This window comes from Conger conger, chromosome 16 (assembly GCF_963514075.1).
Source record: "Conger conger chromosome 16, fConCon1.1, whole genome shotgun sequence".
Taxonomy (NCBI): Eukaryota; Metazoa; Chordata; class Actinopteri; order Anguilliformes; family Congridae; genus Conger; species Conger conger.
In genome coordinates this window covers 36,512,946-36,527,971 of record NC_083775.1, presented here as the reverse complement: position 1 = coordinate 36,527,971, position 15,026 = coordinate 36,512,946, and the positions used below count along the sequence as shown (strand labels likewise).

Below are 15,026 nucleotides of genomic sequence, written 5' to 3'. Positions count from 1 at the left end.
AGAAGAACAAACTCTGATCGTATGCATGTTTCTTGAATGAGGCCCATTGAATGTCAGCATTCCAATTGGAAAAGATGATACAGAATTCCACAAATAATATATAAATATATAGTATTTATTTTTTATATTTTAATGGAAATTTGCTTGCCGTATTCTGGTCTTTAAACACATTCACATTTCTTTATCAATTTATATTTTGAATTCATCAACTTATTTTGTTCAGTGCAACACGCATACAATTAATTTTGTCTAAAGCATGTTCAAACTGGACTTTGGGTTTCACAGAAGCAGTCCTAACATTTACAGTGAATGGAACAATGACTCATATTAGACAGTAAGCATGTGAGGTGTTTCTGTAGGGCAATGGTGTGGTTTACATGCCAAGCTTACTTTGTGGGAAGGAATTGTGGGTTCTCCTGGAAGATGGACTCAGTGTACCATGAGACCACGTCATCTGGGATGCCAGGTTGACTTAAGAGCTCGATATTTTGTCGATTGACAGAGAAGGCCTGAAGCTGAAAGTGAAAACACACACGCATAATTAAACAAACCTGCTGTATCTGAAATGCAACATTTTGATTGTCTTCAGTATAAGTTTGATCAAACTCTCTTAAACTAAATAACACTCAGTAGAACTCTCACTCAAACTCAAAAACTCTCTGTGCAAACTCTTTCTCAATCTCAATACCTGTCAGTACAAACACTATTTTAAACTCAACAACTCTCACTTCAAACTCTCCTAAAATCAATAACTCTCCTAAAATGTCCAAACTCTCTTGAACTCAATCACTCTTTACAATATAATACAAATACAATACAATACAATACAATATAATACAAACTTTCTTAAACTCAGTACCTCTCAGTGCAAACTCTCTCAAACTCAGTAACTCTCTCAGTGAAAAAAAGTCTTACCCTCAGTAACTCTCAGTGCAAACTCGCTCTTCAACACAATACTCAGTACAAACTCCCTTAAACTCAGTAACGCTCAGTACAAACCCTATTAAGCTCAGCAACTCTCACTGCAAACTCTCATGAAATCAACAACTCTGTACAAACGGTCTTAAACTGAATAACTCTGTACAAACTCTCTTAAGCTCAGAAACTCTCACTGCAAACTTTCTTATGCCCAGTAACGCTCAGTGCAAACCTTCTCTTCAACCCTGTAACTCTCAGTACAAGTTCTCTTTAGCTCAGCAACTCTCACTGCAAACTCTCCTAAAATCAATAACTGTCCAAACTCTCTTAAACTCAATGGCTCTCAGTGCAAACTCTTAAGCTCAATAACTATCGGTGCAAACTCTCTTAGACTCAACTTAAGGGCAAAGAAAAACTGACAAAAAAGCACTTATAAATGTTAGAAGAAAAAAAAAAAACATACTGCTTCTTCTGAACCAAATGTTCTGAAGTCATCCGAGTCAGCGAATCTAATGAAATTGCAAAAGTAGTTGAAAAACCAAGCTGTGGAGTTGAGGGTCGGGTCATTGCGGTCGTAGCACTTTGGACTTCCATCTTTAATGACAACAAAAAGAAGTGTACAGATGTATGTATGCTTTAAATTGGGCAAAGCCTTTTTCATTAAACCTATGCAAATATTGTATTATAAAATAGAATGATTCAGAAATTGCACAGTATTAACAAAAATCTTTTTGAATATTTACTAGAAGGCAGGAAGTGGGCCTCACCTGTGCTGAGGTAGGTCTTAATGGTGTCATACACTTCATCTTCTTCGATATCCGTCCTGCTGAAGTTGTAGTCGGTTCCCAGTAAGAAGATGCTACAAAATGAAAATGAAACCAGATGCACTTTGACTTTTTGAAGTTGTCAGTAAAATTATTGTCATGTAATGAATGCCTGAACACAGGTGAGTGAGAGGATGCTATTCCACCTGCTTTTAATGCTTACAGGTTCCTGAAGGCCAAGCATGATGCATTGAGGGTATCCTGGGAGCTGATGAGGTCCTCATTGAGGAATTGCAAGTAACCATTAAGCCGACTGACAAACCATCTCTTCACTTCTTCCTCATTGTCACTTCTGAGGGCCAGGGGCCACACACAGGGCAAGATCTGTGACCTCACGTGTTCTGAAAATTCCTCCTGTGGGAAAAACAGCACACAAATATTATGACCTAATCCCATGACTCTTAATTTAGGTGTGTTCAGACCAAACTTCAGGAGCCATACTAATTTCTGACAGTGGGCATGACACTGATGTTAGAATTTGTTTTCCTGATATCAATCAGGTTTGGGTTCCAGTTCTATTCATAATTGACATAAAATAAAAAGCTCATGTTGGGCCAGCTTGTTCTTATTCACTCTCCCAACATCACTGCTCACCGTCTCCAGGAGTTCGGGGGTCTGTCGGTGGTGCAGCAGGAGGGTGCAGAGGTCTGTGCTGTTATCTATAAACATCGGTTTCCTCAGCAGCTCACCAAGCTCATTGGGAGGAATGGAGTTTATCAGCTGCAGTGGGGAAAACAGGAGAATTGAGGAGACAAATCCTGACCAATAAAAATCTATTGGAAGGGAGGAGCCAAATCCTGGCCATTAAAAATGTATTAGAGGGGAGGAGCCAAATGTTTCTAAATCTACAGAAAGAAACAGGCTAAAGCTACTGGAGGGGTTATACAGCATCTTTACTTACCTCTGCCTGTCTGTCAGGAGGCATCAGTGAAAGGACAGTAGACAGTTGGGGAGAAGGGAATTTGACGATGCTTTTTTTCAGAAACTGGTAGAAACTCTGGTTTGTGTAGCAGCGCAGTGGCTGAGGGTCTGTGAGAAAGGAAAGGCCACGGCTTAGTGTTTGACATAAACAGCCAGGCACAGATTACTGTACTATGAAGCACCACCAAAGAGCAGCACAGATCAACAGCCAAATCTCAGATTACTCAGTACCAGTGTTACTGTTACTTTTTGCACTGTTCATGCCTCTCTGCCATTTTTTCTAGCAATTTATATCTCTAGGGAGTGAGGCGAGAAGACAATGACTCTATGTGCGAAATAACATGACCTCTAGGCAGTGACACAATATAACACTGACTCTTTGTGCTGAAGATGTCTGTGTATAAATTTGGTATTTTGTTCAGTACCTCTGAGTGAGTCAACAATGTTTTTGATGACCTCGCTTTCCGTGTCATCATCAAGGGTTTGGCGGATACCGCTAAGATGCTTCACCCTGAAAATCACATGAAAAGGAGAAGTGAGAGCTATGAATGGATAAATATTCCCATAGAAAATGTCTGAATCCAAAACAGTTACATCATTTTATCCAGGTCTAACAATTTTCATTCAAACCGCCAGCATTGATTGTCCACTCTCCTGAATTATGAGCACTGCAAAAAATGTCTGACCTAACAAGCGGTTTTAGTCTTGTAATGAGAGTTAAGATCTTTTTTCTTTCTTTGAAGTAGAAAACATTAGCCTGTAACTGTTTTCTTGACAAGTCATCCCATTGGCAGACTGACCATTTTGCAGTGGGAAAGTTCCTAAAGGACTTTACTGTAGGTTAGAGCAGGAGGAAGGAAGAGAGGCCATCTTACAATTCCTGGCTGATGTTGCAGTCCCTGCGCTTGACGATGTTGAAGAGAGGGCCCACGTGTTCCCGTTGCAGGTTCAGGAGCAGGGGCGGCAGACGTTGCTGAAGCCATACCTGGGCTTCCTCATCGCTGACCGCGGCATCGGAGAGGTTGGCTCGGTCCAGCACCTGCTGCAGCATTGCAGAGCGCGCCTCCATCGGGAAGGGCCGACCCTAAAGGAGACAGAGCGTCACCACTCACCCGAGGAGCAGATCCTTTGGAGAGGTTTTCAGTCCCCCACAGAGGACAGCTGCCCTTTGGCTTTGATTTCTGCCAGACAGACAGTGTAGTACTCCCAGAAGGTACGGGAGTCTCCCAGAATTTGTCACCTGCTCCCTGATGCCTGCGATTGAGGCTTTTCTCTCATAAAAGGGATTAAAGTGAACTGCAGGATATTCTTCAGGTAGCAGAACGAGGTGGCATGAATTATTAAATGATATAAATTAGCAAAGGATAAACTCCACGCAGTCATTAGGAAGTATCCCTTCACACAGAGAGTGGTAACTGTGTGGAATAGCTTGCCAGGTCATGGAGTGAAGGCAGAATCTCTGGGGGGGTTTTCAAGACCAGGCTTGATATAGTACTAGATAGCTTTTAGGTAAACAAAGCATTAGGTACTGCCCACTTGTAGTGCTAGGCTGAATGGCCTGCTCTTGTCATTATGTTATGTTATGAGTGTTTTTAGAGAACAGTCTTACTTTTACAGGACTAGGTCCTTCAGGTGTGACGCCCAACAGAATCGCAACATTTCTTATGGTCTTTGGATGTTCTTGGAATTTTCCACAACAACTAAAATGACCCATTTCACTTCCTGGTGGTTACACTGGTTACACAACCCTCACAATAAAGACAACATTTTGTAGACCTTCTCAAAGCCCAGTGTTGGTCTGCACTTCATACCTCAATGACTGTTGAAAACCTATCAAAGAACGTTCCCAATTGGTCGTCTGCCACGTGGCTCATTAGTTTGCTGACGTCTTCAGCAGTTTCCAGTTGTCCTGGAGCAGCAAAGAAGTTAGCCAACTGCTTAACGGGCAGATGACGCAGAGCTTCCTCCTACAGACCCACAGGGAAGACAAACTTTAGACCTCTAATTCTGAATGACAGAATTCTTTACTCATAATGTCAGTCTTCATTACAGAGATCTCTTTACATCCTCCTACATTTCCTATATTTGTCTACAGATATCTTCCATGTTTGCGGCACTTTAACCTACCACAGAGAAGTTTCTGTTGAGCCTCTGGATGTCTTCGGGGGTTAGGAAACTAGAAAATTTCCCAAAGTTCTTCTGAAGCCATGGCACACTGCCGTTTGAACTGCGGACACACCCTGGGTCTGGAAAATGCATGTGGCAGATTATTACTTGCATTACTTTATAATTCAGTAATTCAATTTTAATATTCACTGGCCTCAGTCAGCACTGATTTGGTTCAGATTTGATTCCAAACCAAGGAACCATGCATGAGAACAAGATTAATGGCTGAACCCTATCAACTTTGCCCCCTTGTGGTTGAGTCATAAACCTCCCAAATTATTGCTGTGTTCATATTTATATAATACAAAAATAAATACTGTGACGTAAAAAAACCTGATGCCAGACTGTTAGAAAGACTCTCCGCTAGTGAAAACATCAGCTTAGATGCTTATCAGCCTCTCATTATACCCAAGTACCTTGAACTACTTCTTATTGTTGCGTAAATGCAGTGCTAGGTCATTTCACTACCAAACTAATGTTAAACTTAGTAAGCTTCTTGTACGGCATTTCCTTTTTCAACACTTGAAAAACATACTCTCATATGTGTGAATGTAAGTGTGACCAGGTTGGGTTCTAAAAGTTACCCACAAGATGTGAGATAACCACTGATATTATCTGGGGGCATTCCTTGAGACAAGGGATACACCCCAGAGGAGTAAGGGATAAACAAGAAAGGGAATAAATTACTCCCTGGTAACTAGCCAACCGATAAAACAACCTATCAAAACAGTCGCAAAGTTTAGTCTGAATCGAGTGAGGAAACAAGACACGGCAGGGAAACTCAACCTCACATCCTACAGATTATGGTGGTCATAAAATGAGATGAGTAAACCGTAGGTACACCTATAGCGGAAGGGAGATGCCTACCCAGGCTCCCAACAGCATTATAGCCTACCTTGGACCAGAGAGACAAACAAGACATCCCGTCTCTGATTCCACAGCAGGAATACTAGCCCTAAAACTAAAATACACAAAACAACCTAAACAATCTAAGTCACTGACAAAGCAGGAATCCTTTAAAAAGAGATGGGAACCTATGAAACACAGAAACCTCTGATTCACCTGGCACCGCATGAATATTACAGAGATAGGAAGTGTACACAAAGCGACGGGGTTCTCAGTCACAGAGCCCCAAGCTTATCGGTGAGTTCACAAAGCCCTCATCTAAGGGGGGCGATACTCCAAGCAGAACAAGCTTAGAGCCATTGGATATCAGAGGTATGCACCACTATCAGCCACGAGGGGCATCAACTCCAAGACACTAACCTCAGTGTACTACATAATACAGACCTGCACTAAGTCGGAAAGAAAAAGCATAAGCCCCTTGTGTATGAGGCAAATGCAGACTTAACCTAACAACACAATCCGCCACGAGGGTCTCCTACAGATTCCTGAACTATCGGAGGTGTGCAAGACTCTTCTCTGACAGCGGTGTCTTGAGCCTTAGTGCTAAACACACATACACAACAACAGACATGAACAATGACAACAATGAAAACAATGAGTGTGAAAAGTGACCAAAAGAAACACCTCGCTATACCAAAGCAAATGCCATGCGGCTGTCAAACATAGAAACAGCACGCTACGGGACACACAGCAACGGCAAGAACAACTGTCACACACAGATTGGGGAAACATTGATTTATCCCTTACGTTTGATCAAAGTTGAAAAGAGTCTGAGCCAGTCTTAGCCACCGACAGAGGGCCTCAGTACTCCAAGGTCTACACTAACTCAGCCTAATGCTCCTTCCAAGGGTGCCAAAAAGGGTGCAATACACACAAAACCCCAACACTTATCTAAGACAGAAGGAAGCTACTCTCAATTCCCAGAGGAATCCTGTCTTACAACCGTTGTGTGTCTGCATTTGTGCAAAAACAAAATGTGCAGGTGAAAGTGTGCCAGACTCACTATTCAAAGGTGACGGAGAGTTGCTGCATGTTCAGCTCCCATAAACTCACAACAGGTAAATGAGAATCGTCAGTCACATACCTCACATAAATGGAGAATTCAACAAACAAGCGCGCCGATTCAATGAGAATAGGGAATTAAATAGAAAGACACGCAGCTGACTTTCATAGGCAATAAGACCACATGCGGCAAACAATTGGAATCAGTCGTCAGCATGAGGGAAGAGATTACCTAATCGCCGTTCATTGCAAAAGTTAAATGAATTACCAAATTGGTAGAAATGAAAAATGGCTCCCTAAAATCTGTTTTAATAGAAAAATATGCTTTTTAGATTATTCATGTGTCTGGACAAAAAGATATGCAAATGTTTTTCATTTGGAGAAATTTGGGGACACTTGAGAACATCTGGGTGCAGTTTTGGGAAAACTCTTGGGGATTTTGAATTCCTGTCAATATCTTAACCAAATTTTGCACACAAGTTGGCATCAACTGGGTCGGTCCTTTAGTTATAAATTGAGATATTCAGAGCTAAAATATAAAAATTAAGCCGTTTTGAAATTGCTTTGTATTTTAATGTCTTTTGTGTACACTGTATCGACATGCTCTGACATAAAGTTGTTCTGTCTCAAATTTCTGAATGGAACAATTGATTAATTGATGTAATCAAGCGTGTGTTTAGTAAATACGTTCATAGGACTAGTACAAATTAGGTGTAAATTGCCCTCTAGAGGGCCAAAGTGGAAAGGGTTAAAGCACCATATTCTCAGATGAATACAAAAAAAAATGAATGGAACAAATCTGGCACCTTTAGTTTCAGTCCGAGACAAGAAGATTTGGATGAAATCTATGTAGACCAAAGCCCGCTGGCGTGTGTCCATCTCTTCATATTTGTCATTGAGAGTCCACACTCTGAAATAGAAAAGGATGAGCTTACAAGCAGTCATGTGGGCAATATTTAAGATGCAGAAGAAGGAAAAAAAACAGTGTTAACTAAACATAGGCAAAAGTATGTTCGCTGATGGTGTATTTATCAATTATATCTAGGGACACCGGTTTATCTAGGGTTTTCTCAGCTGCAATTCAGTCATCCCACTGCAAGTCTCCTTGTACATCTGTTATCACACTGCCCCTCCCCCTAAATCGACATCAATTGCCACTACTTCAGCACAATGATTGACAGCAATTGATCTCCTACTGTCATTAATATAGATTTATTGTCTAACCTATAAGCTATATTTCTAAGCTTTCACAGTAAAGTCTGAAGCTTGCCCTCATGCTCATAAGAAGCACCATGCAGTGCATCTTAGACAATGCCTGAAACTGATTGTGATAGCTCCAAATACTTTGAAAGTCAGAAGGATACATGTGTGTTCAGCGGTTATAGTTCCAAATAACTTCTCCTAAAACTTCTCCCAACGTCTCTCTTCTTTTTCCATTTTTTCCCTGCACGTGTATTTCCCGATACATGATAACTTCTGTAAATAAGACAGCTTCGAAGTTCGGACTTCTTATCTGTCCATTATATTCGTTCAGATCAGTTTATTCCTCAGGTGAGAAATATGCTGCTCAAGTAGCCCAAGCTGCACTGCTATAGGCTCATTTTTGCATACACTGCCACTTTTGCGGGAATGGGTAAAGCTCTTTGTTAACAAAGCCCGTCTTTACTTGGCAAGTTGATAACCACTTTCCGAGTACCGGTTAAGCCCGAAATCAGTTGTTTGGTTTTGTTAAGCCAAGTTATACAAAGAAACCCTGGGTATGTTAAACTCCCTTCATAGTTCAGCCCCTGGTCTATTATATCAGCTATTCATTTTCATGAGGGTCACAATTGATCAACAACCACAATTAATCAGATGATTGAGACAATCCAATGCCTAGAGTGCCCCATGAGAATTCAGGTGCTACATAATTTTGGGTCACATGCCCAATATATTGGGGTCCCTGCTGATCTTATTGGAAATTGAGACAGACGCATATACACACACACACACACACACACACACACAAACACAAACACAAACACATGTTACATACATGACTTCGAAGGCCTGACAACTGAAGTTCTTGGCGCTCAGGCAGGACAGCAGGGATTCTGATATGAAGGGTAAGAATGGCTTCAGCTTCTTCTGGAAGATCTTGGTGATCAAAGATACATCTTCACTTGAATCAGTGATCCCTGCATCCAGGCTCTCGCTGATCACATCAAGAACCATTGAAGCAGAAGGCTCTCTCAGGCTGGGGGTCTACCACAGGGAAGAGAATTATACTCCAGTGACACTACATAAAAGGCCTTTGTTTGATAAAGAACCATGTCTGTCTCTTTGTGCACAGCTTTATGGATATAAACAAATGCTTGTATAATGAGTGCTAATCTATTCCAACAATGTGTTGTTTGGGATGAAACTAAAAAGTAATTATTGGCTCCATGGATATGGAGCAACTGATGATTCAGGCATGTTGCAGAATTTTAATCAGAAAAATGAACATCAGAGGAAGAGGTGCTTTCTTACCATGTTGGCGAACAGTAACAGAGCTTCATGCAGCACTCCGGAGACTTTGGTGAAGAGCAGTTTCCAGGTTTCTTTTGAATACGTCTTGTTGCCCATCAAATTACAGCTCAGAATCATGGCCACTTGTTCCGATGTTAGGTTTGTTGGCTGAAAAAAAAAGAATATTATCATAACACAAATTAAATCTGGAATGTGCTTAACAATAATCAAAAATAAAAGATGAAAACAATACAATAAAGAATGTGCTAACTGACTGTAGACAAGCGTAATGCAGCTACCGACTGTATGCAGGCATACTGTGGACAGGTGTAATGTGCTTACCGACTGTAGATGGGCGTAATGTGCTTACTGACTGCAGACAGGTGTAATGTGCTTACCGACTGTGGACAGGTGTAATGTGCTTCCTGACTGTAGATGGGCGTAATGTCCTTACCGACTGTACACAATCGTAACTTGTTTACCAACTATAGACAGCCATAATGTGTTGACAGACTGTCGAAAGATACAAAGATGTACTTACCGTTGACAGACAGGCGTAATGTCTCAGACTGTTGTTACACAGCATCATCGTGTTTGTGTAAGCACCACTGAGGGAAGAGGCCATGAATTACTAATCAGTTTTATTCCCTTTCTGACACCTGCTATTCAAGCATAATACCATGAACAATGGCCCAATATAACTCAAGTCAATTTATGCTTTCATATTTCCAAACTAATGTTCAACATGGAAAATGTCACAGATGCTTGGATTTCCAACAGAAAGTCACCATTTAGTATGTAGATTTCATATCATCCATCATTTCTAAATGGGGCTATTTTAAGAAGCCACAGGTACAATACACATTACTATGTGCTGCATATTGACAGTTGCATTGTATTTGAGCACATTTATATGGCAAGCAGTGTATAAGAAATAATGGTAACACTTTCCAATAAGGTTCCTTGAATTGGCATGAACTAATTAAGTTGTTAACCCCTTAAGTATCGCCCCCTTTTCTTGACACAAGCTTAAAAACTAATTACAAAATAAAATTAAACCCTTTTGGCTACAGGCATAATCGTGGTCTCTGCTGAAAGGTAACCCTTTGAGGTTTGTTTTCCGAGAGACAGAATTAATCAACATATTACCAAAACAAAGTTACAGAAGTTCAAACACAGTGAAAGTGGAAGCTTTATTTCTCACTGAAAACATTTTTTGTTTTTGACTGGATACAGATTAGCCATGTAGCTCTGGCTTGCTAATTTGGTTAATTAAGTTGAATTATAAAATGATCCAATGGTTTGCCAATGTTTAAATATTAATGGAACAAAGATGTTAGTTTGTCGTTAACACATGCATAAACTAATGCTTGTCTTAATGCCACATTCAGAGTAAAACTATAGTTTTTAAGCTTTCAAATGCAAGAAGTCAATGTGAAAGTAACACAATTGTGCATTGTTTGGAGGCTTGCCAACTTGTCACTGTTGACCAGTCACAAACAATCACATCAGCTGCGTTTGTGGCAACATTGTAATGTATTTGCTTTCATGGTCTGTATATTTTAATGTCAAGAGTAAATGTTCAGAGTAAAAATATACTTTTAAAGGGTTCAGAAGATGACAAGTTACAGCCCCAGAGTTTTGTTAGCCCAATGCAGTCTGCCAGCCTCACGTAACTACTGTCTTGCGAGGAAACTTTGAATCCGTTTTTCTCAAAAACATTGTTTGGTAGCACTCAAAATGCAATGGAAAACAACACCCTGAATATCCAGAGTAGAGAGATAACTTTGGTCTCGTTCTAAAGCTTACCTTCTCTTTTGAGTAGTTTCTAAAACTGACAATATGTTTAGAAAAGATCATCTGTCCATAATTAATTCACAACGACATTAGTTATTGCCAATTCATGAAAATTATTGTAAAGTGTCACCGAAAAAATAATTATATTATTATTATTATCATTATTGTTATTATGATCATCTACCCACCTGTTGGCTTCAGCACAGATTCGGCTCTCTGCAAAAACAAAAGTCTGTAAATTCATGCTATCTACATTACATTACAAGGCATTTAGCAGACACTCTTATCCAGAGCGTCGTACAATGAAGTGCAGATCAAACACAGGAACAAGTGTGAAGATGACGGTAGGAGTCGTAGTGTGACCATACAGATACAATCGGAACCCTTTAAGAATTCATCAACTTACAAACTAGCATACCACGGTTGGCAGCTAGAATACCCCAAGTACAACAATACAATACCAATACAAAACACAACAATATCTATATATAACTACATAAGTGCCATTATCGTCTATGGCATATACAGGGATAATCATGGTGGTAAGGTAGGGAGGGAAAGGTACATTTTTAATGAAACATACCATTTACTGGGGTCGTAGGACACTGAAAAAGAAAAACATAAGTTGTCATACACTGACACACTGCTGTTTTCAGAAAAATATCTTATATTAAATAAAATGTTGTGACTGGCAGTGGTGTCTTATAGGTAATGTTATGACTGGCAGTGGTGTCTTATAGGTAATGTTATGACTGGCAGTGGTGTCCTATAGATAATGTTCTGACTGGCAGTGGTGTTTTATGGGTATTGTTCTGACTGGCACTGGTGTTTCATAGGTAATGTTCTGACTGGCAGTGGTGTTTTATGGGTATTGTTCTGACTGGCACTGGTGTCTTATAAGTAATATTCTGATTGGCAGAATCTCACCCCTGGAATGATGTCATTTATTGAGCAATCTGGAGAAAAATGAAAAAACACAATTGGAAAATGTATTAACGTCTTATGTTAAGTTTATGTCTGTACAACTCCAATTGTCATTGGTATGAATGCAAAGTACTCACGCAGTAGAGCTATCTGTGCAATCTTGCCCCTGATTGGCATTCTTTGAGATTCAAATTCACTGGACTCAGATAGCGCTGCCTGGTCTATCCTGCGCAGTCTATAAAACATATAAAACAAAGGCAAACAAGGCAACCATTTTTATTCACTATCAAGAATGACTGAAGGATACATTATTGAAATTCTGAGATGTGTCAGCCAACTCACATGGTTTTGTAGAGGTCACAACTGAGGTTTGCCTGAGAGTGGAAAAAATGCAAAGTTATAGTGTGGTATTTATTAGTATGGTCATATATGGTCTTGTTTTCAGGCCATTTTCTCTTTGAGAAAAAAAACAGCTTGTTAAAAATGACACTTTTTGCAGTGCAAGCCTTTAAAACCAAACATGCAAGGCCTCATGCAAGAACCATCGTATTTTGGTTCACAGAACTCAGATCAAAGTAGGCGGTCCAGACCAAATATGAATCCAGATTCAGCAACTGCATTGCTTAATTCTCGGCTCAAATTATTTCAGCAACTTTAGTGGACTGTTTAGGAGGAATAAGAGAAAGTAAAACAATTTACTATAATGTTCTTCCATGAGGCCCAACGTCCTTAAGAAAAAAACATTCCTGATATTTTCTTGTTCTTCCAGGAATTCTCTTTCACGGGGAGCAGTGTAAATAGAAAACTAAACCCAGCTTGTCCCCTGCTGAGTGTGGGCACACAGAACATATGATGCAAATTTAAAATACATTTTCAAAAACATAAACCCTTACATATGAGAATATTACCTGTTGGGACAACATTGCAAACTCCTTGAGGAATTCTCTCTGCTTCGTGTCATTTGGTGATTCCATGAAGTGGTCAAACACTACATTGATGATGGTTTCTTTATCTGAAAGTGCAGGGTGGGGTGACACGACCAGCTCCGCTGTCTGTCGAGAGCTGAGAAGGTTCAGGGTCTCCAGCTGAGAGGAGTGCAGCAACAAGTCACTGATTTGGCCCAAACTTATTTAAATAGCATATTTTACAAAACATTTGTCACTATGCATCCCTGCTAAAAACAACAGCTCAAGCTAGGTTTTGAAACAGGTGGTAGCTGGTTGACCAGTTCAGACCAGCTCCCAGCTTGATATGGTTTGAGAAGCTCAAGCCATGCTTTGAAGGTGCTGGTAGCTGGTTGATCAGCACCAGCTCAGACACATTACAAGGTACATGGTTCATCAGTTCAATCCGAGCTAAGTCAGCATTTCTGTCGGACCAGTTTGGCCATGATGGTTGACCAGCTCATACCCAGCTCAATGTTTAAGCTGGTCATGCTGACATAGTTGGATTTTACAGCAGGGTTGGCAGCAGAGCCTGACATGAAGCGCAATAAAAGCAAGCCCCAAGGAGAAACTATGTGAAAGATGACAGTGATTTCTCTAACATGATTTATTTCTAAATGACTTTTTTCCACACAATGCAGCATCCAAAAGACTGCATGATATCAGGAGCAGTGTAAAGTACCATGGCTTACTGACACACATGAGTGGAGTTATGAATCAGTGCAACGTACTGGTTGGAAGTTTGGATTTAACATCAGGAGCTCCCGGAGAGGCACAAAGGCAGAATACGATTTGAAGTTCTTGTACAGCCAGGCCTCACTTCCATTAGTGCTGTCCACACAGGCAGGGTCTGAGGCAAGAATCCGCAAATAGACACTTTAACAGCGCCACCATTTTGGAATGCTGAAGGTACAACATCACATGATGTTTTGAAAAAGATCTTTACCTGAGGTGTGATTTCGGGTCAGGAAGGGGAGGATGAAATGTTTGAGCACCATGCGCTGTTGCATGTCGTCCATGTGAGGAAACTGGTAGCCGAATTCATTCACCCTGGGAAAAAAGACTGCAGTTAGTGACAGACCTCCATGAAGTCATGAGAATGACACTGATTCACTGCAGCAATGTATGATGGGAAATGACTCAGCACTTACACGTGGTGGTAGGTCTCGCAGGTGAAGTTCTTGCTGCTGAGACAGGACAGAAACTCCACTGACACAGAGGACATGAGAGTCCGCAGTTTTGGATGGAACAGGTGGTGGATGACTGGTACGGTCTGTAGCTGTTCCACGCTGAGTGTGTTGATTCTGAGTTCACCCACCACCTCCAGGACAGGCGGGCTCCTCAACTTGACAGACTGTGAAAGGTGAAAGCCGTTATTTTTGCCAGACTTTCGGGAGCACATCAGCCAAAGGCAAACTCACAGCACTGAGATGTTGTTACCCTGTTAGTGAGGATGGTGAGAGCTTCATTCAGGACTCCAGACGCCTTGGTGAGGAAGAGCTTCCAGGTCTGCTTGGGGTAGACCATGCCACCAGACACCTTACATGTTAGCAGGTCAGCTAGTTTTTCGCCAGTGAGTGACGCCAACTGAAGGAAATAATATGAAGACCATGAAATTAATGTCATTTATCTAAACCTTGAATACAAAGCCTTGCATAGAAATCTCAGAAAAAAAGGTTTACAAACTCATACCGATGAGCAAGCATATTCAGTGAGTGTAATATTGCAGAGCATTCCAGTCATCCCAGAGTCCAAGTCATCCTGTAGGCTCGAGCTGAATTCATTCAAGAACAAGCATGTCAGAAACAAAGCTTTATTTAATTATTATATCATCTGTCAAATAATTAATGCACACACAATGATTTTTGTATAAAGGATAGATTAAGAATGTTTTCCTTTAGTATTTGAATTGTACCCACTTGTGTACTCCAGAACAAATGCTGCTCTCTGTAAAAAGTCAGATAAATATATCAAAATAAACCTGGAATTCAAAAAGATGCATCAAACTGTGATAAACTGGGCTGACAAGTGTCATTAAGCCCAGATATATATTACATACAAAGTAATGTAAGAAAGTTTTTTTTTTTTTTTTTTTAAGCATGTGGACGGTAGAGAAACTCTCTCAGTGCGTACG

The 15,026-nt window shown here is 40.6% G+C and overlaps 1 protein-coding gene across 1 annotated transcript in view; it reads right to left on the bottom strand.

Annotated features, from left to right (window-relative positions):
• LOC133114198 (uncharacterized) overlaps positions 1-15,026 on the bottom strand; it is a 117,337-nt gene that overhangs the window by 60,986 nt on the left and 41,325 nt on the right. The window contains exons 74-98 of the mRNA XM_061223366.1: positions 14,585-14,666; positions 14,333-14,479; positions 14,044-14,246; positions 13,839-13,942; positions 13,624-13,742; positions 12,857-13,033; positions 12,291-12,322; positions 12,086-12,183; positions 11,952-11,980; positions 11,608-11,629; positions 11,213-11,240; positions 9,769-9,835; positions 9,249-9,395; positions 8,773-8,981; positions 7,544-7,647; positions 4,791-4,909; positions 4,475-4,630; positions 3,539-3,747; positions 3,089-3,174; positions 2,644-2,771; positions 2,337-2,462; positions 1,906-2,096; positions 1,686-1,777; positions 1,382-1,512; positions 391-515 (exon numbers count right to left, since the gene is read on the bottom strand). Of these exons, the coding sequence (XP_061079350.1) occupies positions 391-515; positions 1,382-1,512; positions 1,686-1,777; positions 1,906-2,096; positions 2,337-2,462; positions 2,644-2,771; positions 3,089-3,174; positions 3,539-3,747; positions 4,475-4,630; positions 4,791-4,909; positions 7,544-7,647; positions 8,773-8,981; positions 9,249-9,395; positions 9,769-9,835; positions 11,213-11,240; positions 11,608-11,629; positions 11,952-11,980; positions 12,086-12,183; positions 12,291-12,322; positions 12,857-13,033; positions 13,624-13,742; positions 13,839-13,942; positions 14,044-14,246; positions 14,333-14,479; positions 14,585-14,666 (2,931 nt within the window). The remainder of the gene's footprint in view (positions 1-390; positions 516-1,381; positions 1,513-1,685; positions 1,778-1,905; positions 2,097-2,336; positions 2,463-2,643; positions 2,772-3,088; positions 3,175-3,538; positions 3,748-4,474; positions 4,631-4,790; positions 4,910-7,543; positions 7,648-8,772; positions 8,982-9,248; positions 9,396-9,768; positions 9,836-11,212; positions 11,241-11,607; positions 11,630-11,951; positions 11,981-12,085; positions 12,184-12,290; positions 12,323-12,856; positions 13,034-13,623; positions 13,743-13,838; positions 13,943-14,043; positions 14,247-14,332; positions 14,480-14,584; positions 14,667-15,026) is intronic.